Consider the following 27,056-nt stretch of genomic DNA (forward strand, 5'->3'; position numbering starts at 1 on the left):
ATGGTAGGATCCTAATAGATGTGGTATACGCGTGCGTCCGTGAGGGACAAAACATAGGCAATGGGACACTATGATTGGTCGAATTTATTTGTTGCCCACCATAATCCATACTAATTTATGGTGGGGAATAAAAAAAAAGTGAGACTGTGACAAGGACAAACAATAATAGCGCTTTCGCTGCTACTCCTACTGAAAGATACATAAGACTATCCTGTTCGGTCATTTCCCCCACCCCTCATGCTTGATCCTGTTAAAATACTAGATTCATGAGAAAAAGGCACGAAATTCAAATTTTCACTCAAACTCTACGCGCCTATATTTGCCGCCGTTTTCTACTGATTAAGTGAGTGAACCAGAGGTATTTCTGGAAAAAGATTTATTGCGAGTAAAAAGTTTTTTTTTATTCCTAAAGTAATAATACTTAAGTATTTCACTAAAACATTGCAATCCGTTCTAGGGGCTCAATACAATTTGATTGCCATTCACCTACTACATAACTACACGGTCGGTCGGTGACTCGGTACACAAAGCTCGCAGTGGTCGGAACTCGGAAAGCCTCGTTGACGACCGTGAAGTACGGGCTTGGTTGCCAAACAAATAAATGAGTAAGTTAACGCGGATATAAGTAAAGTGCGAAAATGGAAATTAGAATATATGTAGGTTACGAGTATTTGCTTCAACAAGGGTGCAAAGTTGTTGTTTACCCCTCCTGCTAGTATTGTGGCCCGAGGAAGCAAAAGATCCCAACATTAAAAACCACGAGTGTAGCAAATGGTTGAAAAAGTGGAATCTTGAGCTTGCCGAGGGTTTCAAGGCACGAAGAGGTGAACATACTTTGGGGATAAGTATGTAGATATACTTATCTCCAAAGTTTTTATCCATTTCTAACGTGTAGCTGTGTCGTGCCCTGTCGTCAGTTACTGAATTAATTAATGCCCATCCTCATGTTGCCCCAGCTATTAAATACCTGATCCAATTTTGAGGAATTGTGTCGTTGGATTTGTCTTTTCCACCGATTTTCGAGTGACGAAATCGAGCGATCAAAATTCAAAAATCGGCCCCCTGGTCTCCACAAGTTCATAGCCATAGTGAACCATATTAGTACGAAAAGAAGGTTGATTTTTGTTTAAATATTTTATAGTAATTAGTGACTTTTGCTTGTCACCTGACGATATATTCAAATTATAATATATATTAAAAATGTATAAATATTGGTCCCCGCCTCATGTATGGCGGCTCGGTCACGTGGGGCGGGGACGGGGACATATGGGAATACACCGAATTTTGGCGACAAAAAATCTAGAGCACTAGTAGGGTTACCAATTTAAAATAGAATTGTTTTTAACTCGGTACCTACCCTCGGGGCGAAGGCGAAACCTACCATTAGGTAATCATAAAACCTAGTACATCAAGTAGGATCATTTATAAATAAGTAAATTTTATTAAAACTACTTGGGTAACACCCCTTTCACCTTCACGTCTCTACAGCAGAATGTTAGTGCCGTGAGCGCCATTCGTACTAGTAGGTTGTCACTAGACCGGGCAGGTTGACCTGATTTTGCACACAGTAAAGTTCTAACAAAATCAAATTTTACTCAACTCACAGGTCACTTATGTTTAATACCCGATGTTTGTCCTTGAATCTAACATTCGGTTACTTTGCCTCGATCGTAAGATTTCGGCGGCGACGTGTTTTGGACCGTTGCCAATACAGTTTCATATAGAACTTCACTGCACATAACCATGAAAATAAACATCTATGAATAAATTCTTACGGTTTATAGATACGCGATTCAGTCAACTCCGTGGATTGACCATAGAGCCACTGCAGAGTGTTTTGGTGTCAACTATTCGTGGGACAATTGTGTAAAACTGGCTCACCAATTTTGGATTTCGTATCATCCGCCTACCGGTAAGAATAAGTTTAGATGTTGGTTTCGATGATGTTTCGGTGAAAGTGTGTATTTTAATGAGAAAAGAAAACTCATTATTTTGGACTTTCGAAGCTATTATTTCCAAAAGTATTCGTTAATACAATGAAAAACCGGCCAAGTGCGTGTCTGACCACGCATTATGAAAGGTTTCCGTACTTTCATACTTACGATTTAAAAAAATAATCAAATGAGCGTCGACAGCTTTGAAGCACACGTACGTGCTTTCTGTAAAAAAGAGAAGTTTACATGTTCCAAATAATGCAGTCATATTTGTCCGACTCGACCATACTATACGTTCTAAGATACGAGATTTAAATTTCATTAAAATATACCTAGCTTAAAATACCTAGTTTTCGAGTAAAATAGCGTGACTTACGGACGGACATGGCAAAACTTTATGGGTTCCGTTTTATCCATTTAAGCTATAAAATGGAACCCTTAAAATAGATTACTTCAGCTAAGAATCTTAGCTTCTCTCTAAGTAGCAATACCTGGTCTAACTGAATTGATCGTAGCCTATAAGATGCAACTTTTAAACCTCATAATAGATGACATAGCCACAAATGGGATGCAGAGTTATTCTAAGGTATCATAGTCCACTCTACCTTACACTGACCTTACATATCTCCATTCTAAGATACGAGATTTTAGTACGATTTTTTGTTTGTTTTTCTGATTGCCATGTGATATACTTATAAAGCCTAGTGTATTTTTTTTCATACTAACCTCATTTAGTTACTTTGACATAGTTCTATAGCGTCACATAATGGTCCCACAGTGGTAACCCATAGTACCATTTTGTTTAAGTTAGGTACAGTCACCACACTGGATTGTGGCGCCATTTGTGGTCCTAGCTAAATTGGTTATTCCATACTTACGCTATGGAAGGTCCAATTCCCTAAATGGCGTAACAATCACGGAGCGTGACAGTACATAAAATTTTATTTAAGTTAGTTGTAATTTATGAGTCGCGGGTTCAAATCCTGGCTCGTACCAATGAGTTTTTCGGAACTTATGTACGAAATATCATTTGATATTTACCACTACCTTTTCGGTGAAGGAAAACATCGTGAGGAAACCTGCATACATCTGCGAAGAAATTCAAAGGTGTATGTGAAGTCCCCAATCCACATTGGGCTAGCGTGGGGACTATAGCCCAAGCCTGCCCAGCAGTGGGACGTATATAGGCTCAAATTATTATTATTAGTTATAATGATATGGGCGGGTTGTATATCCTGGGTTTTTAATTTTTGTAAACACCTGTCTGGAATTAATAAATGCTCCGTAATTATTAAGTATTTTCCTCTTCCAGGGGCGAAGCATACATCTAGCGGTGATGAGACTCCGCCAATACCAGAAGAGGAATTGGAGCAGCAGAAGATTGAACACGAACGTCAAATGCAGAAGGTTATCCATAGATTTCGTACATTTCGTCCATACATTTGAATTTAAGTACAGTCAACGTCAAAAATATATTTTCATTTTTCGCCTAGGAGTAAGGTGCAAAAGTGTAAACATATTATTTTTTAATTTCCAAACAACGAATGGACAGCTTTCTTTCTTTCTTATCGAACCGAGCCAGGTCGGCATTAAGTTCGACAGTGTGTTGACGCTTTTAAGATTCGGCTTGGCACCGACTTCAAACATATCCGTTGCTAGTGCATATATACTTGGTCAACCAGATCTTGACAGTAGAAAAAGGCGCTAATTTGAAAAATGTAGGCGCGAAGGGATATCTGACAAGATTTGGTTGACCAGCTATAAATGGGATGCAATTTTATTTTATTCTTTTTTTTTAAAGGTTGTTTTAGTTGCATAACTTTTTTTGATCAGGAAAAGGAATGCCAAGCACGGGAGGCTGAGGAGGACCGGAAGCTGGACATAGAGTTACTGCACCAGCGGGCCATTGAAGCGGAGGCAGAACAAAAGAGGGAGGTGAGTTGTTTTCCTCTATCCTTTTCCATTTTCTAAATACTTACGTATTTGCACCATAGGAAAAAAGAGCTTTAGCCTTACACAGGAAGTAAAAAGGGCTGTTTTAAGTAGTTGTAAAGCTTTAAATGTTTAGTATAGGTACACTTGTACGTATTCATTTCATTAAAATGAGCACCTGCTTATCAATGTAAGGGCTGCGTCTACCCTTGCAGTCTTGCTTTTAGTATTGTATGTGTTAAGGATTAATTATTTAGATCGCCGACGCGTCAGGGGCGGTGCGTGGCATGAACACATCGTGGTCGCACCACGGCCTGTGTGAGCTGCCGCGCATGGCGACTAGGTGGCGTCACAGTAGACCGTCCATACCGGACACCCATTATAGAGTAAGTACCTACCCTTAAGTGAGTGTGTTTCTTGGTATCTCTGAACTTAATTATTGGGAGTGATGCATAGATCTAGAATGTACAAGATTGCCTGTCAAATATCAAAAGTGCGACTAAAATCGGTATTACCTAATATACTTAAGTATAGCTGGTCAAGCAAATCTTGTCAGTAAAAAAATGCGCGAAATTAAAATTTTCTATGGGTAGATGTCCCTTCTCGCCTACATTTTTCAAATTTGCCGCCTTTTTCTACTGACAAGATCTGCTTGACCAAGTATACTTTAGTATTTGATCGGAATTAGTGTTTTGAGTGTCATTGGAAGTATTGAATTCCGGAATAATAAATATGATTGCGTAATTTATAAAATTTGCTGTATCTCCTGAATACAGAATTTCGTATTTTCCAGTCCGCTAACCTTACGTTGTGGTACATTCTAGCTGCAGATATGACGCTTAAAAAGTGGAACTCCTTACGTTTTTTCATTTGTCGGAGGCCCTTTTCGCAGTTTATGAAATATTCATATTCGCGATGGCTTCCCTTTTGCGCACTTTAATTAAATACGTTTCATTCTATATCTGTGCGGCTCCTTCTTTCTCTCTCGCCGTTGTGTTAACACCTGTCTTGCATCAGCTACTTAGTTGGAGACCAGAGTCTATATACTTTTTTATTTTATTTACCTACTCGGCACATAATTGTCCTTAATGCTGGCTACACACGTAACTATAAATCGTAGCGATTAATCTGTGTATGACTATACTTTTAACTACATGTATATGTGGTGTGTTGTATATGTGTAGGTAGGTATTCAACTATATCTACATAAATTACGTGACCTATACTATATACGTGTCATATACTGTAGATTTAGTATTTTTATTCCCGATAATATGAAGAAATAGACACTTTTTCATCCGTCGGGCCCTAGTTAAGCCTAGTTAGGCCGAAAGCCTCAAGCGCCGCAAATATGCCGCCCTAGAAACGAGCTACGTATTCGCGGCGTTTGGCGTCGAAACCTTGGGGCCATGGGGGCCAAGCGCGCGTTGGCTGTATAAAGATTTGTCGACGCGCCTAATAGAGGCTTCGGGCGACCAGAGGGCTGGCCACTATTTCGCACAGCAATTAGTATCGCTATACAGCGAGGAAATACTACCAGCCTTCTGGACACCCTGCCCGTTGACGGCAATTTAAGCCAAATTTTTTACCTGTAAATTTCCCGAGAGTTGATTATACTCCGTTATTATATCTTCGGGAGATTACGTCCTGATCAGTGTTTGGAATGCAATTCAAATCCAGAAACTAAGTTTTCCTACCTTTAACTTTCGAGTAAAAAATAAACATTTTTGTTTATTTCCGTATGATCCATTGATTCCAAAAGAATAATGATGAAAATTTGATGGTTTTTGGGCATTTTTAGTTTCTTTCACAGAATATAATTGCGCAGAATATGCTGAAAAAGGCGTGCAGTGCACAGTTGACCACGCCTCACTCTATACAAAGCATCACGGAATGTGACAACTGGATCAACCTATCCCGCCTAGGAACTCGTAGAGGTTAGTATTATCCGTTTGTATCTCACTGCATATACGAGGGCTGTTTAATAAGTACCCGTTTTCCAAATGTATTAATATCACGGGCCGAAAATATGTATACAATCGTTTTAAGCCATTTTTCAGAGGTGGGAAAATTTAAAAAAAAAACAGCATTCTTTTGTTTTTTTCTCATTTGACAGCGATTCAGTGAAAGCGTGAACTTAAAATTGTGAAAATAGAGAAAGAGCAGTATCGGTCTGTAATTAGATTCTTGTTTTTGGAAGGAAAAACATGTGATGAAATAAAAGTAAGAATGCAAGCGGTTTACCATGAATGTGCTCCTTCTATGACAACCGTCAGATACTGGTTTAACGAGTTTAAGCGGGGGAGAACAACCGTCTTTGATGAGGATCGCCCAGGCCGCCCAATTGAGGTGACTACAGACGATATGGTTAAGAAAATTGAAAATATCGTTTTAGCCGACCGCCGAATTGAACTTCGAGAAATCGTTGATGCTGTAAATGTTCCAATCGAGCGGGTACAAAACATATTAGAAGAAAAATTGGGTATGAAGACAGTATCGGCGAGGTGGGTGCCGCGTTTACTCACGGAGGAGCAAAAACGGAACCGACTGACTACTTCGGAGCAGTGTTTGGCCGTGTTCAAACGTAACCCGAAGGAGTTTCTGCGTCGTTTCGTGACCGTAGACGAAACGTGGGTCACCACTATCCCCCGGAAATGAAAGGGCAGTCGAAGCAGTGGATTTTACCGGGTGAACCTGCGCGAAAGATAGCAAAAATCGTTCCATCGGCTGGAAAGGTCATGGCGACCGTTTTTTGAGATTCGCAGGGTATTATACATATTGAGTTCTTAGAAAAGGGGAAAACGATAACAGGGCAGTACTATGCCAATTTATTGGATGAATTTGACGCTGGGTTGAAGGACAAACGACCCCATTTTAAAAATAAAAAAGTACTGTCTCATCACGACAACGCACCAGCTCATTCGTCTAGAGTTGTGATGGCTAAATTAACACAATTACGCTACGCCCTATTGCCTTACCCCCCGTATTCTCCAGATTTGACCCCATGCGATTTATTTTTGTTTCCCAACCTGAAAAAATGGCTCGGTGGTAAGCGATTTGGATCAAATGACGAAGTCATTGCCGCCACAGAGGCCTATTTTAATGACTTTCCGAAATCATACTTTTTGGATGGTTTATTGAAGCTTGAATATAGGTGGAACAAGTGTATAGAGTTAAAAGGAGACTATGAAGAAAAATAAATGCATATAAACAAAAACAACTGATTATTTTTTTCATAAACGGGTACTTATCAAACAGCCCTCGTACCTATGTCACGCGCGACGCGCGACTTGAAGGGCTCGCATGCGACAACGCAAACCTTACTAAGCGGTCGATCTGGTTTGTGTTTTTTAACCCTTTTTCAAGCATAGTACAATACAACATAAGTGTTCAGTAATAGAATTTCAACCGTTGTAATCCAATGTACGGTTCAAACTAAATACCTACCCGGAATGAACTTGCGCAAAAATTTACTTAGTTATGTAACATATGTATCTTCAAATGTCTAATCTAAACCTATCTACTTATTTCGAGTAGATCTTAATATTTGGACTTTATTGGTAATAATAATTGGTGCGCCCAGGAAAAGGGCTAACCATGAAATATACCTACCAATATGTATACATATTAAGCTGCACTGAGCATTAGCTAACTCAATGCTTAATTAAATTAAAGGTGAGGTAGGACCAAGCCGATTTGTTCATTTTTTTTTGTCTTTAGTTATAATATTTATAATATATGTAGGCACTTATCTAATCTTATTCGCTGTTAGAGTCTGTGGGAACCAATAGGTACAATCTATGACTCTTCTCTTTCCGCACAGACTCTATTGAAATAACCAAGACAATAAATAATATAACTTTTTTACTTGATTAAGATACGATTAAAACAAAAGCTTAATATGTACAGGTATCAATGTTCAGTAAAAAGTTTTTCTGATATAGCTATCGAATGTTCCATAGATGACTCCATAGACAGTGACGTGTGCTGCGAAGGAGCGGCGTGCGAGGCAAGCGCGGACGCTCGCGCCTGGCGGTCCTCGGCAAGCGACGTCTGCCCTCAAATGCGAATCGACAGGGATCGAGCACCCTCATGTCCAGGGCAAGTTAACCTGTACATATTCTTCTCTTATACATAATTAATGTAGACATATACAGCAACTACAGGGCCGAATAGGTTGTGACGACTATGCTGTCGCCCACGCCGGGGCTGGGTATGTGAGTGGACGCTCTACGCTACACGTCCCGTCGAACACTCCGCTACGCGCTCGCTACGAGGTCGTCAACTTAGCCAGCGGCATAGTCTGTTCCCAAATGCGCGTCGACATTGAGCCAGCATTATAAAGTCTAGGGCAATTTTTATTTATTTACACATTCAGTGACAACCACGTTGTCGTTTCGCATCTGCAAATCAATTTCGATTCGTATCAGCAAACTCATTATGCGACTGCGACTGCTTAGCAGTGAATGGGGTTCAACACAAATAAACAACAGCAACATTTACGAAGTGCAGACGGTCAATTTCCGTCAGAAAAGTTGGCTCCTTTCTAATCATTTGACGACATGTCTCCGGCCATATTATTGAAGTGAAAACTTCTTTAGCGGCACTGGGCACTTTTTGAGGTGGGGAAAAAATGATAAACTCGAGACAGCGTAAGGCGATCACGTGACCATAAGGGGCGTAAGGCGATCACGTGACCGTAAGCCCCATAAGGTGGCCACTCGTAATTTAAACTTTGAGTATATGGGGCATTATCTATGAAAAGGGACCTTATTGTCGATGGCGCTTACGCCGCACAGCGTCGCGCGTAGTGATGGGTGGGACATCAATTTAAAATGAGTTTGTATGAGTACCTCATTTTCTAAAATGAAGTACTACAATGTCTTACTTCAAATGAGGTGAGGTACTACAATTTTTTTGCATCGACCGTTCCTCCGGCTTCAAAAAACTCCAACGGCAACAAAAAATATTTAATGTATAGACATATTTATGAAAGACATATTTAAGATGTATGAAAGCCTGCAGCGCTTACGCTTGTTGTCCTTCGTGTGTCATTTTCGGCGAGGCGACATTGAAGTTGGGCGTGTGTCTGTCTCACTCCCTCTTTGGATAAATATAATTCATTGTTTCATTTTGAAAGGATTTTTGAGGGAATGTCCCAGTCAATGACGCGTGAGGCGGTGAGCGAAACTTCAACGAATTTCTCGGTGGACCTTTTGTCTTTGCAATAAGGTTTGTAGTTCGGCAGTTAACACACTCATTTGAGACTCAAATGAGGATTTGAATGTCGGCGAGTACCGAGCTTGTGAGTACTTGTGCGCATCGCGCGCTCGCGCGCCTCAGCCGCGAGTGGTTTTTTCAAATGAAGTGTTTGAATGATTTGTGTGGTAAGACCTGTTGTGATGCGCGCGAGTAAATGAGTTAAATGAATAGAGGAGTGAAGTAAGACATTTTTGCGGTGTGAAGTACTGCGACGATTTAACAAAATGAGTGGTACAAAAGAGGTGCCTCACGAGTGAGCAACTCAACACTAGTCGCGCGGCATTGTATTTATATCGGAGCATCGTTAATAATGGCGTAAGCGCCATCGACAATAAGGTCCCTTTTCATAGATAACGTCACATATAGCCTAAGGAGATGTGATAACGTAAACTCTTCGAACAAATTTTTTCGCCACTTTTAGCGGGGGGCGAGGTAAACACCTACAGCACACCACCAAAAGATAAGTAACTCAACAGACACAGATTATGCTGTTGCGACAAACGCACACTACAAACAAATTCAACACATCAAAAATTACACGCACACAAACAGAGTTTTCACATAACTATGCAGCATACATACGAACATGATAGTGATGGGACACATCTGAAGAATGAGTCAAATCAGTTTGATGAATGAACTGAATTGTCTTATACTACTACTATTTATTATAAAATTGTAAAAGTGAAAATTCTGTACATTGAAGATATTAGGTAGCCAATAAAATGATTGTTTGTATGTATGGCTGTCTGTATTTATGTGTCTTTGTGTCTTAGCCAGCACGCACAGCTAAACTGTGGAATGAACTGTCGCCCGCAGGTTTTCCGGGCTGATACATAGGTAAAGATATCGTCCCATAGAAAATTTGAATATCGCGTCTTTTTTTACTGACATTATTTGCTTGATCAGCTATATTAAACAATATATTCAAACCAGTAATTAACTAGCAATTTGCTTGAACAAAACTCTCTATAGAAGTGAGAGCGTTTTGTCACTTTTCAGTACCGTAAAATGGGGTGAGTAGGTTTCGCGGGGAGAGGTGGGTTATGAATGGGGAGAGAAGGTTTGAGAGGGGGGTGAGAAGGGATTTTAAGGCTACTGCTACAAAAAAAATGTATTCCAATTTAAAATGGAGCTATAGTAATAAGCATAATAAAAAAAAATGGATCCAACATTCTTCCAAAATCACCTTTGTATGAAAAGCCCTCTCACCTCAAATACGAGGCACTACGGGGTGAGGTGGGTTTTCCTCTTTATCGTCAAAGTTATGAAATGGAACTACCCAAAATAAGATAAAAACTAAAATACAAACGTCCGGAACACTTATTATATACACCATTCAGTTTGCATATGTAAAAATAAAATGTTATCGAGGTTGATTGAATGAATGAATGATTCATTCAATCATTCAAATGTAGAGTCGCTTTTTTGACTTTGTCACATCCCTTAAGACCGATTCGTTCCCGTACCACTGTATTTATGTTTACATTTTTCTGTCGTTTATGTATCGCAACGGTTTTTTCTTTAAATGGAGATTGTACTTCAATATACATTTAATAGTTAGTATAAATACTTATATATGATAGGAAACGCGATCTTGTTGCGAATTTGAGCTATCAGATCGCCTTTTACACGATAATACTGCACAAGTCATCATTTTTTAAGAGAAACGTCTCGCGACACGGAACGATGTAAAATGGCGGTGAAGCGACTTCAAGTAGTTTTATATAACGTGTTTGAACAGTTGACCAATGTACTTTGCCGGAGGGGGTCGCCCGTGTATCACATCTCCTTAGGCTATATACTCAACGAATTTAAATGGCATTTAAATCAATAAATAAAAACCACGGATTTAGAGTTAATAAACTGGATCGAGTACATTGACCAAAAAGTGTGTCCACATGAGAAGTCAAACTAGAGCCCTGCATCTCGTTCTAATTAGGGTGACCATAAGACATCTGTATGTGGGATATTAGGATAACATGAAATATATCAGTAGGGTGTGACATTTTCTAAATAAAGTGAAATTTTAAGTAGTCGGGTTTTTTCTTTCATTTGTAGTCGGCCTCTTTAGCACTCACTCATGGTATGTTCATAAAGGTAGGCTTCCCTTTTGTCCACTTCAGCTTTTTTTAAGTGTAAGCGTCATTGAAGATCTGTTTAGCAAATATGACGTTTTTTTTAAAGGTGGTGCCTTTTTTCTATTGACGGAAATGTGTCCTACCTATAAAGAATCGATTGCATATATATAAACAGTTTGACACACCTTTTCCGTAACAAAATATTATGTATAAATGAGAGTCTGTAATGTTTAAGGAGTTAAGCACTTTGGTTTTTAATTTTGGCAATTGAAGGGATGTTTACAAAAACAACATAACTGACTACACTGGTTGACACCTGAAACGATTAACATGTTCTTAAAAAAAAATGACAACCGCTCTAATCAGTTATGTTGTCTTTGTAAACATCCCTTCAATTAGGTATTCTATAACAAATCTTAAATTAAACATGCCGAAATAAAGACATACCTATTAAGTTAAACTTACTTTTATACTGGATCAACCAAATCTTGTCAGTAGTAAAAGGCGGCAAATTTGAAAAATCGCGGGTTAGCAACACTGTGTTCGAATAATTCCAAAATCGCGTGTCATCTGTGTGTTATCTGTGGAATGTGGATCGTGAATGACAGCCATCATCTTATTGTTTACATTCTGAATCGTTTCTATTTCAAGAGAAATTTCTGCTGTCACCATTAAATACCAAGATTATGCATGACCTCAAGCAAAGCTAAGGTGCCTGCAATGTACAATCATACTCGTTGACGGTAAACATTACTAAAATTTGAGGTTATGATAATTCCATAGATGGTAGTATTAAGGGCGGAAAATAAACACGTTTTGGTTCGATGTACATTGCTGCTATTCCTAGCGCAATTCTGCTCTTTGAGTGTTACATGGTGTTACCCTACTTTAATTTGCAGTACATTGCTACTGACAAGATTTGCTTGATGCACTATACATTACCTACGTTAATAATAAGAATTCTGTGAGACCGATTCACAACGTGCCGACATCATAGTCACCCTAATGAGTTTGACAATGTTGTCTTGTATTTTTATAGTAAAATGTAATAATTGTGGCTTTCTTGTGAAACAATATTCCACAATTAGCAATTATTTCACTCCAACAACCTTTAACATAACATTTCTTCACAATTTTTAAGAAATTTCGCATTCACGTGTTTTGAAGAAATGTCATCAAGTTGGGGATACCAATTAATATTTAAAGTTACTACAAATCCTACCATACTAAAATTTAGGTTTTTTTTGCTGTGTATGCATGTATGTATGTATGGTTTAATCAGTTAATAATATTGGCATCATAATTATTTACAAATTACTTAAAATATATCAGAACTGTAATCTGAATATAGCACTAAAATTGTATAAGAAGGTAATTAAATTCAGTAGTTTAATGATATAATTTCTACCACAATGGTATCTTTTTAACATTGGCAACATGTGCGAGTGAGACACAGGGCTCGGGTTTTTCTATCTCAAGTGGACCGTTTTCTCTAGTCTGGTACGAACAACTTTCTGTCTCGGTGATAAGGTTCAAATTAGTATGGCAAAAAAAGTGACAACTCGCTCCAGTTTAAAAAATATAACTTCATGATAAAAACTCAATGTTATTTGACATTTATGTTGCGGACTCCTTTTCAAAACTCTTTACTTATTTTCAAATAATTTGACGTTGTCATGGCAGTATGTAAATAAACATATCAATGAAAAAGTGTGATCTTATTTGAGAATGATAATAACATATAATTAATAAATAGAATACCTCCGCTAAACGTATGTATCGTGTTACCGTGCGTCGGTAACATAGTGAGGTGAGTATTCACTTCTATCGGCACTCCCGGAGTGCAACCGTTGTTGCTTGTTTTTTCGTAAATAAATATTTAGTAGGCACACACTGGCTATGTTAACCATGTTTCTGCCGGATAGAATCGTATCAGTACCTGACAGGAACGCTTACTATCAGGTATGATCGTAGTTCGCAGTAGGTGACAGTATTTTGCACTTAGCTGACTTCTGTTGCTGAACTAATTGGCATTCATGGCGTGAATTCATAATTGCATTAACACTGTTCGCCTGTAACGTAATTTTGTATCCGTAGGTGGTTTATGGATAAGTTTTGATTACAATATACTTAACTTTGGTGAGCAAGTTCTAGTAGGTACTGTAACTAAATAGTTGAAGGGCAATCAGTTGTTATTGTTACGAAACTTTTAAAGCAAATAAACGGTTTTCATTTATTCTTGTAAGTTATTCTTATTGGTTATTCTGCTTTGCAAGTTAAGTTATAAAAGTAAGTTGAGATGATTGCGGAGATTTACATATGCATCACAAATAATGCGAGCGTTGATATCCGGGCCGAATGTCGAAATGGGTCAGTAAAGCGGGTTATCTTGCAAGTGACAAAGGCTGTATATGCCGTTGTTGGTAAGTTTGCACGCGTCTTTTACCGAGCTGTCGGTGAGACAGTGCGCGCATGTGCGGAGAGTAGAGCTCGTAGAGCGCAGGGGTTGTGCCCCGCCCCGCGCGACCCCCGCCCTCCCCGCGCCGCAATACAGTCAGACCGCTGCTCGACGGCTCGTCGCAGCAATAACTAATGTTCAGTACGTAGACCACCAACCGCTGCTCCGGTGAGTGCACCCACAGTGACCCGCCGATTGAACCCTTACGTGTCAACCACTAATAACTTAATACCTACTTTTCCTACTTCATGATCTTAATTGTGGATTTTGAGAGTGCTTAGATGTAAACGATGTGACGTCACTCGAATTCGTGTACCCTTAGCGGACTAGCGTTAGATGTTAGCGGTAGGGCATGCATGCTTCTCTATGTTTACCTTACTATCCTTGAGTGTTAAGAAAATCGTGCCCACTACGTCCTTTCCGAGGGTCGGTTCGAGGCTGCCGTGGGAGTCGTATGACGTTTCATTACAGATAAGACGTTTGTAGGGTGTTGAGATGCTGTTGCTAAGCGTAGGAGCAGAATGAGGCGGCACGAGATGCAGTACAAGGGGGCGGACGGCGGCGGCGGCAAAGAAGGCTCGCAGATGTCACGCAGCGAGTCCAGCTGCACGCCGCACACGCCGCTCGGCCCGCCCGACAGCGCCTCCGTCGACTCCAGCCACATGCCCACCATCTATCGGTAACTCCACACCACACCAGACCGCGACGCTGCCCCGCACGGGAGAAGACATACCCTTCCGACAAACACCTAACAAGAAAACTCGTCAGGGTGTAGCGGAAAAACCGCCAAGTTGCACACGGCAATACAAACAAAACACCATTTGTTTACTCATTTTACGACACACGACGAATTTTCTTTTGTGCATTTATACAATCGATTCAGTCACTAGCCTTTTCCGGGCTGCAACGTTTACAGTGCAACTAGGTAAAGGTAATGCAATTTTCGCCTGCTGCATGCCTAATGAGCGCACGGCACGGCTGATATTGGATTGGGACGGCAAACGTTGATGCTAATGTTTCCATTGCCTCGTTTTCATTACGACCACGGGAGCTAAAGCAATGTTCGAGCCTTTGTTATATATTCTCGTAGGATTTGTATGCAGTATAATTTGGAAGCGTATTCAGATTCGTATTTCAGGAATATTATTTATTTAAATCTTATTATTGCATTCGACATGACAATACCTATCTACTCTATCTAATCTATCTATCTATCTAATCTAATACCTTTAAACGAGCAAATCTTGTTTATTTACTTATTTATATGTATATATATTTTGAGGATCTCGTAAACGGCTGTAACGATTTCAATGAAATTTCCTATATGGGGGTTTTCGGGGGCGAAAAGTCGATCTAGCTAGGTCTTACCTCTGAGAAAACGAGGATTTTTGAGTTTTTGTATGTTTTCCGAGCAAAGCTCGTTCTCCCAGATATTTTGGTTAAAGTGGGGCTTACTAAAAACAAAATATAGTTGGTGTCATAATAATATTATAATTTGTTTACAGTGCCCTACATTTTAAACTCTTGCGGAATATTTAAAACCTCTTTAAAACTTATGTTGGTAAACGGTAATATTTATTATGCTTTTACCCTATCAGATAAAAAATAATATAAAACTGATCTGTACTTATTATTCAAAGTTAGTTAAAACAAAATTGAAATGGTAATACAAAAATACAACAAAATGTATTTCCTACAATTGTAAAGCAGCTTTACTTCCTGCGTAGCTGCGCTGCTAAGTGCTACACCAATCTTAGCAAATAACTAATCTTAAAGATACATTGATTGAGTGAGATGTACCTACATATGTATATTATTAAGTCAGACAATATCATTAGGTAACAACCAAAAGTCACTAATTGCTAAAAATAATAAAACGAAAATCAACGTTGTGTTGTTACTAGTAAATTACTAGTAGTAATACTAGTACCGTTTACTATGGCTCTGAACTTGTGATAGTAAATTAGTAATTTAGTGAATTGTGGTTGTCACTTGACGATGTTGCGCAGTACTTACAGCCCCATCTGTTTCTGTCAGACTAGAGGGCACGTTTTTTTATTCGATTTTATCATTCATATCAATAACTCCTTGCTCGTATGTTGTATGCATGCATACTACGGGTTCGTATTATACGTTTTTTTTAATTTATTTTAGAGGTCGTAGGACTCTGAACGGAACAGTCCTTTTTATCTAGGGCTAAAAAACTGAGAACTGCCTACAATAATTCTTTATTAAGTATACTGTCTTCGTCAGTGCGTCGGTCAGACCAAAAATCACAAATAACCAAAAAATCATTAAACAAAAATCAACCTTATGTTTGCACTTTTACGGTTGACTATGGCTATGAACTATGTGGTGGTAGTGAGTTTTGGTTATCACCCGACGATATATACTCATTTAAATAAAACAATAGGAAGTTATGTCTTCTCCTACACGTAAGAGGCCCGTAAAGCTGACAGCGCACTCCGCCACATCGCGCACCGCGATCGTCGCATGCCTCTAGGTACCTTCCAAAACGCAGTATCTTTAATCATGTCGCATACTACAATTTAACCATGTGTCAGGAAAACTGTTAAACGCGCAGTTTTCAGTAATGTAAAGACAGAAGAGATCGCAGATTAATAGATACTGTTGTTTAGATAAATGATGATGGCTTGGCTTGACTCATGCTGTTCATTGGGGAAGTTGTCAACCACAACACAGGTAAGGTGATCTCCTGTACTCTTCGCACTGATGCATCGACACCGTTTCTTACTTCCTCCTCGCTATCTGTGACTGCAAGCTTCTTGTGTCCGACTTGCGGCTGCCATCTACTTTACTTATGTAAACTGCTTCTTAGCTTTTTAAAAGCGCGAAATAACATCCGTTTTATTCAAATCTAAGTGCTGTTAAGTATATTTAACAATTCCTCATGATACTAAATTAGAAAATCGACTAATTGTTAATGTACGAACTAGATAATTAGATTTAAAAGTCAATGTACCTAACTCGCTCTCTAAACGCCATAGTACCTACTTCACTCCCGGCCGGAACAGAAAATACTGAAGATGTAATTTTAATATTTTAAAACATACGCACGCGAAGTGAGTAATAACTAATAACAACAACCTACCCTTTTTCAATTAAATTTTTAAATAAATATCGCAACAATGCTACGTTGTAAATTTAGTAATTCATAACTTGATCTAATGTTTAAACAAAAAAATCGTTATATTTTGCGTTTAAATAATTGCTACGTGTCATTTTACCATGGTGCATAGTGAGCGTTATACATATATGTAGAAATAGAAATTAGTAATTAAAAATTAGGGGCAGATTAGGAGTAGATAACTGCCTTTAGCACTAGAAACAGTAGGTAACTAATGTCAGTAGAAACATATCGACATCATCATAGTTATAGCGTAGTTCTGAATAGTTCTGATCACGACTTACATTTTAAATTGCAAACAGCGAGTGTACCATTTAATTATTTAGGCTTATTACCAATTTATGTAGGTATGTATTTTAACAGACGTCCACGTGTTACGAAATAATGTAATGTAGTTAATTCGTAGTATTCGTACATAACTATTTCAATGTACTAACGCTGTTTTGTTTGGATTGTTCAGATGTCGTGCTCCGATTGCCTCCCTGGATTGCATGGATGATTTCAGCGCAAATTCTCAGCAGATGCTAGATCAAGGCAAGCAAATTTAAAAAAAAAACCTCTACCGTCGAATTTCATTTACAAGTACATAGTTATTTATGCGAATTATCTGAAATATTTTGCAGCTGGAGAAATCAGTGTGTCTCGGCATATGTCAACGTATATGGGAATTCACGCCAACATGCCTTCGGTGGTAACTCCCGGATTAAGGTACAAAAACCTAGGCAAATCCGGTCTCCGCGTGCCCAATATTGGCGTAGGCATCTGGACTATGCTTAATGAAGATTACGCGGAGGACATTATACTGACTGCTCTGGAGAACGGTATAAATCTGTTCGACTTGTCGGAGGCTCATTGTGGTAAGTTAGAATAACCTACGACTACTTGATTCTTTTGTAAGCTCCAAAAAAGTTATTCACGGATAGGGTTACCAGATGACAGGAATTTTCCTGACATGTCAGGAATACGAAAATGTCAGGATTTTTTTGAATTGATGGACTTTTTATATAAGTACCTTTTTCTTCATCTTCCTCGCGTTGTCTCGGCATTTTGCCACGGCTCATGGGAGCCTGGGGTCCGTTTGGCAACTAATCCCAGGAATTGGCGTGGGCACTAGTAATAAAGTACCTTTTTATTAACTTAAATTAACGGAACGGATAACTTAAAAATTACATAAATTTATTCGTTTTTAACCAACGTTAAATATAGCCAGTAGGTAATTATCGATACTTCTGTGACTCTTTTTAAAATGAATATTTGTTAAAATAAAACTTTACTTTAACCTTACATTAATAGCAAAAGGCGAAGCTGAACTGGGGAGGATTCTAAAGAAAATAAACGTTAGACGAACGAGTATTATTATTACGACAAAGATTTACTGGAGTACCAAGTAAGTGTTGCATGTAGTGGTATACCTACTTTCAAATGGTATCATGGTTGGAATGTATGTTGGATGTTTAGGTAACGTTTTGGCAGTTAGGTATTGAATTGTTTGAGTAAATGGCATCTGTGATTTAAGTAGTAGTAGGTACCTGTATACCTGTGTGTGTAATATAATATGGTTCTAAATATCTTGATCTTGCCCCCAACAGGCTATAGTAGTACCTACTTAAACAAAGTGTTCTATCACACTACTACACTTGAGAACAATGTAAATGGGTCGGTTGCTACTGAAGTTTACATACTTAAAACGTGTTCCGTTTTCATTGTTCTCTGCCTAAATATGGATGATATTCACCACCTGTTTATCGATAACGACACAACCAACCCAGGGACCACTATCGGTAACTGTAATTTAAAGAGATAAATTCACTCACAGATTCCTTAAGATGGAGAGAAGGGAAACTTAATTATCTTTGCTTAAGATAAGCACTTTTGATTTGTCACCCAAAAGCAATGAAAGCCCTAAGGTGGTCTTCACATTGGATGCGGACTCGCACACCGCCGCTCCGGTGTGCTAGCGGGACACCGCTATTTAAGTGCACAACGTTGTCTCGCTCACACACAGGAGCGGCGTGCTGTTTAAGGTACATCAGTGTGATAAGTGATAACCGCGTAAAATCACGTACCTACTTACAAACACACCTGTTTCAATTTCTTACTTACACAGGGCTGCCAGATCGTAGAATTGGATACGAAATTCGTATAATGGAAATTTTTTCTTATCCATTACGTATAGGTGGTCAATCGGTATAATTGGATACGAAAAAAAACACCGATGTCAAACTACTGACAATAATTTCAAAAAACAGTGTGTCAATATTTTTAAACCATTTAATGGAACCGTACGTCAACGGCTATAATTGCGAAAATCGAAGATCGTAAATTGCGGGCGTCCCTCTCTGTCACTCTTATTACGCCTTCATAGGAGTAAAAGATAAAGACCCCCGCAATTTGCGAATTTCGGTCTTTGCGGTAAGACCCCCGTTTTTAAAATATCGACTTAATAATAATAGTTTTTTTTTATTGTGTTCTCGTATAATGCAATCGAATTTCGTATAATTGCAGGCACTGGATCGTATAATAAAAAATTATGTACTGGCAGCCCTGTACTTACACAGTAGGTACAGTAAAGGAAATTAATTTCCGTACCTTTTACTAGGGACGTCATACTATTATCACTGTGACAAGGTACGACATGGCACTGAAATTAAATTCCTTGACTGTATCTACTGACAGGGCATAATCTGAAAAAAATAAATTAAGTAGGTAATTGAAACTAAGACAGTTGATAGTATTACCGATAAAGTCCCTGCGTTGATCTTCTGGCAAAAATCTACCCCAGGAATGCCTCCACCCTGCACGCGTCCAGTATTCCTATAAACGTACCTATATTTATGATCTGCAATATATTCTATGTATTTTGCAAATTTTTTTTCAAGCGTAATTCGTAAATAAAAATAAAATTCACGACTTAGGTCTTAATAATCATATATACATCTTGGGGCACGTCCTAGGGATTATCGATAAATAAGATGTATATTTATATTATTTATACATGTGCTCATTTTAAATCCTCTACATTTTTAAGTCGTAAAATATTTTGCTGCATCACAAGTACTCGTGCCCCAGTTAGCACTCGTATGTTTACAATAAATAGCCACAATTAGACCCACAGTCAGTTCAAAACCTGGACTGAAAACTGCAAATTTATCCGCAAGTCAATACTCGTAGTTTGAAACTGGATTAAATTAATAATTATGTATAATTTCACTTTTTTCCCGTTTACTCGTTGGGAAGGCTTGGGTGTGTAGTTATTTTAGTCCTTAATATGGTTATGTGTACCTATACATCGTGTTTTTTTTACTTTGACAAATTTAGGAATTGAATTATGTCCATTTGATTTGTACTGAATTAATATATTGATTACTCAATAAGTTATGGACACTTAATAATTTCGACAAGTTTTTTATAAAAATGTACTACATACATTGACAAAATGTTGAAATGCAGAAAGCCAGATTAATCAATTATCGTTAATTAATAAATAGGTGATTTTCTTTGGTATAACGTGCCATAGGCTCGTCATTGAGTCGTTGCGCTAGATGTACATCATATTATGACGTATATCTAGCTTCGGGCTTCTAAATATCTTTGTTATAATTTTATAGAGTCTGTGTTGAAAGAGAAGTGTCTTAGAATGTATTGATCCCATACATTTCACGACTCTTCCCGCACAAACTTGATTAAAAAGTTTCTTACACAAAATACAATAAAATTAAATAGAAACGAACTAAATTAAAACGAACTTTATTTTCTATCAAGTAAAATTAACCACGTCGCTGAGGCTTGTCCTCTGCGCAAGGGTGCCCATGAGGCTGGCTATATTCCACCCTGAATGGCAATCCTTTTCATTGGCCGAGAAATGAGCCAGCCCGACGGTCACCCGATGTCTCGAGTAGTCTTTTTTAGAATTATTGAATTATTTTATACATAATATTGAAATCGTGAAAAAACACGGTGTATACGAATTTATCGATATATTATGTATATATGTATTGACAACTTAATTATATATGTATGTACCGGTATATGTAACTGTTTGCATTTATTTCAATTGCATGTCACCTATGCTAATGAGTGTCATGTGTTTCAATAGCTTCCACGGATTTGAATTATTTCTTAAGTACAGATGAGTGATTAACGCTTTAACTAGCTCTTCAACAGACTTGCTATCACTTATTACACTCGCTTTTATGTGCTTTTTGCTTAATTGTTGATGTGTTACCAACTGTTTATTCATTAGGTTTGGTAATGACAGGTCGGATGAGAGAGGTCTATCTCGTAAGCATATAATCGAAAGCATCAAGGCCTCGCTGGCGAGACTACAGGTGGAATATATCGACGTGGTACTCTTGCATAAGGTCGATCCTGTTTGCCCGATGGAAGGTTAGTATTTAATGAAATTTTGTTATATTTTTTAGAACGAGGACATTCGTGAAGTGACTGTTTATTATTTACAGAATTGGTACGTGCTATGAATTTTGTTATAAACCAAGGATGGGTCATGTATTGGGGGACGGCTCGTTGGTCACCTGCTGAGGTAAGACTAATTGGAAAGTTGTCGTACAGTAAGTAAAATCCGCATAAGCGCGTTTTCGTAGTTATTTGTGCGCTTTTCCCTATCAGCCGGCCTAGCCAAGGTGACAATCGCTATCGCTTCGACAACGAAACGCTTGGTGTCTCTCTATCACTCTTCCATATTAGTGCGACAGTGACAGTTGCGTTTCGATCGCTACGGAGCGTAAGCGATTGTCATTTTGGCTACGTGGCCTGGTGCATAAAACCCTTACCTATCTTTAAAAACTATCTTTCCCTACAGCGTGCACAAAACCTAGATGAACAATATGCAAGATTTTTTTCCTCTTGGAGTTTAAAGAACCTTTGTTATATAACTGTTTCATAAAATAATATTCAATCATGACAATCGATATGTCGGAAGTCTATTAGAATAGCGTAGAATATAAAGTAAGAGATGCAAGAAGAATATGAAAGCCAACTTCATCTGGAGTTGGTTAAAGCCTCAACGTAAACGGTCGTAAATCGAACTAATTTCTTCCACTTTTGTAACTTTTAGATAATGGACGCCTACACAAATTGCAGACAGTTTAACTGTATTACTCCGATAGTAGAACAAACAGAATACCACATGTTCTGCAGGGAGAAACCAGAATTATACATGCCTGAGTTATATCATAAAATAGGAGTAGGTGAGTAGACATTATTGTGATGATTTTACTTCAATGTACATTTTAGTTTTTAGTATGTAACAAATGTGTCAAATACGTTCAGGAAAACGGACGTCTTTTCTAAACGACTTGGATGGGTTTTTTTTTAAGGCTTATGCGTGTTTCAGGTATGATGGCGTGGTCGGCCATAACGACTGGCAAGGGGCTGGGCCGCGAGGAGATCACGGGGCTCTTCGCCAAGTCCCGGTTCAACAGGAAGTACAGCACGTTCAGTTGGTGCGAGGAGGACCTGGCGGTACCAGACGTAAGTTTTACCTGCATTTATTTGCATTCTTAACGTGTTATTCGTCATTTAGAGACGTACACATCTCTATAATAAATTTTCTAATATTTAATTGATTCGCTATTTGTAATTGTATTATTATTATAATTTTGTTTATTTTTATTGCTTGTAAAAATTGTCATGTTAAAGTGCCCCTGTGGCCTGTTTGCTGAATAAATGTTTGAGTTTTGAGTTATGGTTGAGTTGTGAAAAAAATTTTACGCACACTCCCAGCTTATAGGTACTCGTAATAAACTCATTGCTTAAAAGCTGTTAACTATTGTTCAATATGTGACAACTTTTGTTGACCATTACGCAATAAAAATAAACATTTATAATTTTAATGATTAATTGTAAAGAATTCTTATATTCTAAAAAATATATTATTTTATAAACAGAAATGTGCGTTTTTTAAATAAAGGAAATAGTGTTCCCAAACGGTCTGCCATTTGGGATATGAATATATGCCACTCGTATCATCCCGCTATTTGGGAGAGCTTTTATTATTTATTCTGTCTCTATGTGGTCTCTACAACAATTTCTAAAAGTGCTGTAATACTGTTGCCAGATGAGAAGCTCCGGAAGTAAGGAGCAGGTGACAGGTGAAGAACCTCGGACATACGGAGACAAGTTACGTGACCTATCGAATCTCGCAAATTCACTGAGTATGTAACACTATGTTGATTAACTAATCCTTGGTAAATGAACGGTCTGATCTCGTATCAGACTGTCAAAGATGTGTCATATCTTAAAACACATTTAAATGATCACAATTTTTTAGATTGCTCGATGAGTCAACTGGCTGTGGCGTGGTGCTTGAAAAATGAATCAGTCAATTGCCTGCTTTTAGGCGCCACCAGCGTTGAACAATTTAAAGAAAACATTCACGCGTTACAGGTACGATAACTATGAGACTTAGAACTTTCAATAGTTTTATTGTTTAGAGTCTAGTTTTTTGTAAAATTCGTACAACTATATACGTACTACAGATTTTTGATTAAATTTTAGGAATTTGGCGTAGGTATCCTTTAACGTTTCTTTGATAATTTTAGGTTGTCTAATTGTCTATACCTCTTAGGTGATTTGAGTTTCTAGATAACACATATATGCGAACATATTTAAAAGTACTCCAGCTTCGTCTTTTATTAACTAGACTCGAGCTTAAGCTAATACAAAGACTATGCCTCTCGCGCCGAATGATGGTCTCTAGCTCTAAGGCAGATCATTCATAACTAATTTGGTTGGGTTTAATTTAAAAAATAATCTAAGAAATATGTTTTTATCATATCTTTATTACTTAAATGTTACATATCTAAATAAATAAATATGCTAAACTCCAAAAAAAAACAACAAAGGTTTTACGTGGCAGCTACTCCATTTTAAAATGAACTGTCATAGGTACAAACCTTCGACGCCAAAGGTATAGTCGTGTGAGTGCTAGTTAATGTCAAATGTTTGTTTCCACTTTTGGTACAGATTGTCCCGCAATTAACACCCTTAGTAATGGCTGAGATCGAAAGGTTGTTAGCGAACAAGCCACAACGGCCCCCCATGGTGTCTACGCTGGCCATGCGGAACCAACAGAACAATAACACTGTGCGAGTAGATATGACGTAAGTACTAAAAACTCTTCTAATAATAAATTACTGATTTAATGAAACCGAATTATCCAACATTATATTGTGTACCTATATTAAAACATTTTAATGGAAAATACAAAATTGTTTTGATTAGCGGCGCAACGTCTGGAACGGGCTCGCCTAAGCCCGAGGGCGAGACGATCGAGGGCGAAGCCTCCACCCCCGGCAAGGAGCCCGGGAGGGGCTTTTGTGAGATTCAGTGACCGTGGTGGCGCGGAAGCACTGACTCTGCTTCCAAATCTAGTAAATCAAAGGTACACGTCAAAAACTTATTTCTTTACGTACCTACCTAGTAGGTAGGTAGGTACCTACTACCTACCATACATGTTGTTACTTCTATTTTTTCTAAACTATTCTACTAATTATACAGGAATCGCTTAAGGAATCGAAGCCAAAGTTCTTTTTGAATAATGCGGGCGAAGTCATCAAGCGAACAGGTCGGTACCTAGAAGCAGCCTTACATTTAACATATCATATATACATATGTATCTAAAACTGTAACACGTGTAAAATGGAAAAACGAATGTTTGTGTTTCAGAACAAGACGGTATATCAACTGACGTGGTTGTGTCGGTGTCATCGCTGAAAGGCAAGCAACCAGCGAGCGGCGGCAGCAAGGTGAAGAAGTCCAAGTCGGAGCCGGCGCGCGCCCGCTCCTCGTCTCTGCAGCGCTCGTCCTCGGGCCAGCTGGCGGGCGCGCGCGACCGACGCCGCTCCCGGCTCGACCTCTCCTCCCCGGCGGACATATAACACGAGGTGAACATGGCCTGCATCACCTCTAACATGCCTGGCTTATTCTATGAAAACGAAAGAGAAACTGTTGCGAAACCACCCCGCCGGCATTACCTGTTCGAGAGCGACACCCAGGCCCCGGCGACCTCCCAACAGATGGGGTGTGCGTGCGGCCAGTGCGAATCGACCTCAGAAACATATACGAAAATTTAAACTGGAAGTGATTTAATAGATCTGTGATGAAGTTAACCAATAATGCAAATCTTGTACGGGATATAAACAATCGATGGATATATTATCTAGTAAAGTGAGTGTTACCAAAATCTTTATTGTAGAGCCTACCTTGTTTCGAATCGACAGATTCGAATCGAATCTACTTGATAATTAGATAGTATACGTAAGGATGTAAACATCTAGATTTGTAAAAAAGGATTGTCACTCTTGCACATGTAGGTAGTTGTTTATATATGACCAGCCAAATAGGGAAGTAAGGCAAATAAATACTTTTCGTACTGTTTTCGTAGTGGGTACGACTCGAAGTCCTAATTAGATGGAATTTCAAGAAAGTAAGCGATTAATCCAGTGCATTTTAGAAGTGTCTTTTAATACTACAATGTAATTTAATATACAGAAATTGTGATCCAGGTGTCTCGAAAGCGACACGATCGTCAAATTCAGTAGATTCCTTTGAAAATACTAGGTTAGGAAGATTATTTAAAAAAAGTCATAACCTATAAATGCTTTTTCTGATACGCAAATATTAACTTGGTCCGTCTGGCTTAAACAATTTGAGAACTTAATTGGTCATATATGCAAGCCACTCACACCACCTGCTCGAAAGTTAAGCCTTCTAGTGTGCATACCAGCATATTTGTCATGCTTCCGCCGAGTATTTAAATTCGCACCTCCGTTCTATAGAGTCCACTTTATAAGCAGGCATCGTATCTTATAACGTGATACGATAGTAGGGCCAGAGCTGTGCCCTGGTTTCAACAGAGTACCTAATAATAGTTTACTATTATCGTCCTATCCGGCAAATCACTGCCGAATTTAGTGCGCGGTCCTTAAGAAACCTAGATGTACATTCTTTGTCGGTATAGATACAAATTTGGTAAAATCCTATATAAATAGGTGATTGAATTTAGAATTAATAGGATCACGTAATTGTACATGAAACAACTGTAAAATCTCTTTTGTAATGTAAATTTAAAAACATGTAAGACGGATCCATTAGCTCGTTTCCGGAACCGTACAAATGATGTACTACAATATTACAAGTGTTTTCATCGTTGTGTTGTAAGGTTACCATGGCAACACACTCGTAATACAAGACTGGTAGGTACTGTTTCTGAAATGGATCCCAAGTATATTAAGATAAGTAGATATTTCCCCGTCTAACGTGTCGTTTCTTTATACGAGCCGTAGGCAGGCGCAGGTGTGTATTGGATTGGGTCTACGTAATGCATGCCCAGTTAAACTTTTTAGACAATATTATTGTTAATTGCAATCAGCGAGTAAATCAATTAGTTATTAATAAGTGTAGAGGTAGCTCAAAAATATAAAGGGGGCGAAAACCGGAATAATTATATATTGATTGTATATTAAATTAATATGAGTTTCGAAAACTCTGTTTTAGGTTAGTGGGGATAACTTTCAGATTTATTGCTAGACTTTTTTATTAAAATTAAAATGGTAGATTCAATAGAGTCATGTACCTGTTACAATAACTAATCGAGAAGTGAAGGTAATGAGTAAATAACAATAATTCTTGGTAATAATAAGTTTAGATTGGTGATTAAAGTTATTTTTACAGAACTATAACTAAAAGGGTTGGTTCCTGAATTCATCTGTATGTCTTCGATTGGGCCTTATGATTGTCTACAATGTACCTTAGTAAGTGGAAATGTAGCATGGTACAACTTCTTTCATTTCATATCACTAGGCATAGGGTCACACAATTTTCGTACCTATTGTTATTAGTCATTGAAAGTTTATTACGAGCATACATCAAGCGCAGCTTGTATATATTTATATTATATGTGTTATTAATTTTTAAGCCAGATTATTGTACTTAAATCATCCTCATGATTAAAACTGCTATAAACAATATCATGTATTATTGAGACGGAAATATTATTTACCTATATGCTATAAAAAAAAATTACATGTACGTATTACAATTCTGATTACAATTTATACGGGTAACGGTTCCAGCATGGTGGCAGACTTTAATGACCGTCCATGTACGTGTGGGACCACTCAAAATGAAGGGTTCTGTGACATTACATACATACCCTTGGTCAGATCTGTGTTTAACTACTACATATGTATAATCCGCTAACAGAAAACGCCTACCTTCAC

The 27,056-nt window shown here is 38.2% G+C and overlaps 1 protein-coding gene across 5 annotated transcripts; it reads left to right on the forward strand.

Moving 5' to 3' along the window:
• The first annotated feature begins 1,781 nt into the window (after nucleotides 1-1,781).
• Nucleotides 1,782-25,878, forward strand: LOC134661333 (voltage-gated potassium channel subunit beta-2). 5 transcript variants are annotated; one of them, XM_063517365.1, is made up of 19 exons: nucleotides 1,782-1,912; nucleotides 3,247-3,341; nucleotides 3,768-3,869; nucleotides 4,124-4,252; nucleotides 5,680-5,803; nucleotides 7,829-7,967; nucleotides 17,276-17,349; nucleotides 17,439-17,672; nucleotides 18,109-18,202; nucleotides 21,059-21,201; nucleotides 21,276-21,355; nucleotides 21,890-22,022; nucleotides 22,169-22,305; nucleotides 22,892-22,988; nucleotides 23,105-23,220; nucleotides 23,800-23,936; nucleotides 24,058-24,217; nucleotides 24,334-24,400; nucleotides 24,502-25,878. In XM_063517365.1, the coding sequence occupies exons 2-17, from the start codon at nucleotides 3,333-3,335 to the stop codon at nucleotides 24,164-24,166; spliced, it is 1,857 nt and encodes a 618-aa protein (XP_063373435.1). In that variant the 5' UTR covers nucleotides 1,782-1,912; nucleotides 3,247-3,332; the 3' UTR covers nucleotides 24,167-24,217; nucleotides 24,334-24,400; nucleotides 24,502-25,878. The 5 variants fall into 5 exon arrangements, with proteins under 5 accessions (XP_063373435.1, XP_063373431.1, XP_063373432.1 ...); XM_063517361.1 differs by lacking the exons at nucleotides 1,782-1,912; nucleotides 3,247-3,341; nucleotides 3,768-3,869; ... (1 more) ...; nucleotides 5,680-5,803; nucleotides 7,829-7,967 and adding exons at nucleotides 13,745-13,835; nucleotides 14,154-14,346; nucleotides 20,912-20,938 and having other exon boundaries at nucleotides 21,074-21,201; nucleotides 24,502-25,875; XM_063517362.1 differs by lacking the exons at nucleotides 1,782-1,912; nucleotides 3,247-3,341; nucleotides 3,768-3,869; ... (1 more) ...; nucleotides 5,680-5,803; nucleotides 7,829-7,967 and adding exons at nucleotides 13,787-13,835; nucleotides 14,139-14,346; nucleotides 20,912-20,938 and having other exon boundaries at nucleotides 21,074-21,201; nucleotides 24,502-25,875.
• The last annotated feature ends 1,178 nt before the right edge of the window (nucleotides 25,879-27,056 follow it).

This window comes from Cydia amplana, chromosome Z, assembly GCF_948474715.1.
Source record: "Cydia amplana chromosome Z, ilCydAmpl1.1, whole genome shotgun sequence".
NCBI classification, from domain to species: Eukaryota; Metazoa; Arthropoda; class Insecta; order Lepidoptera; family Tortricidae; genus Cydia; species Cydia amplana.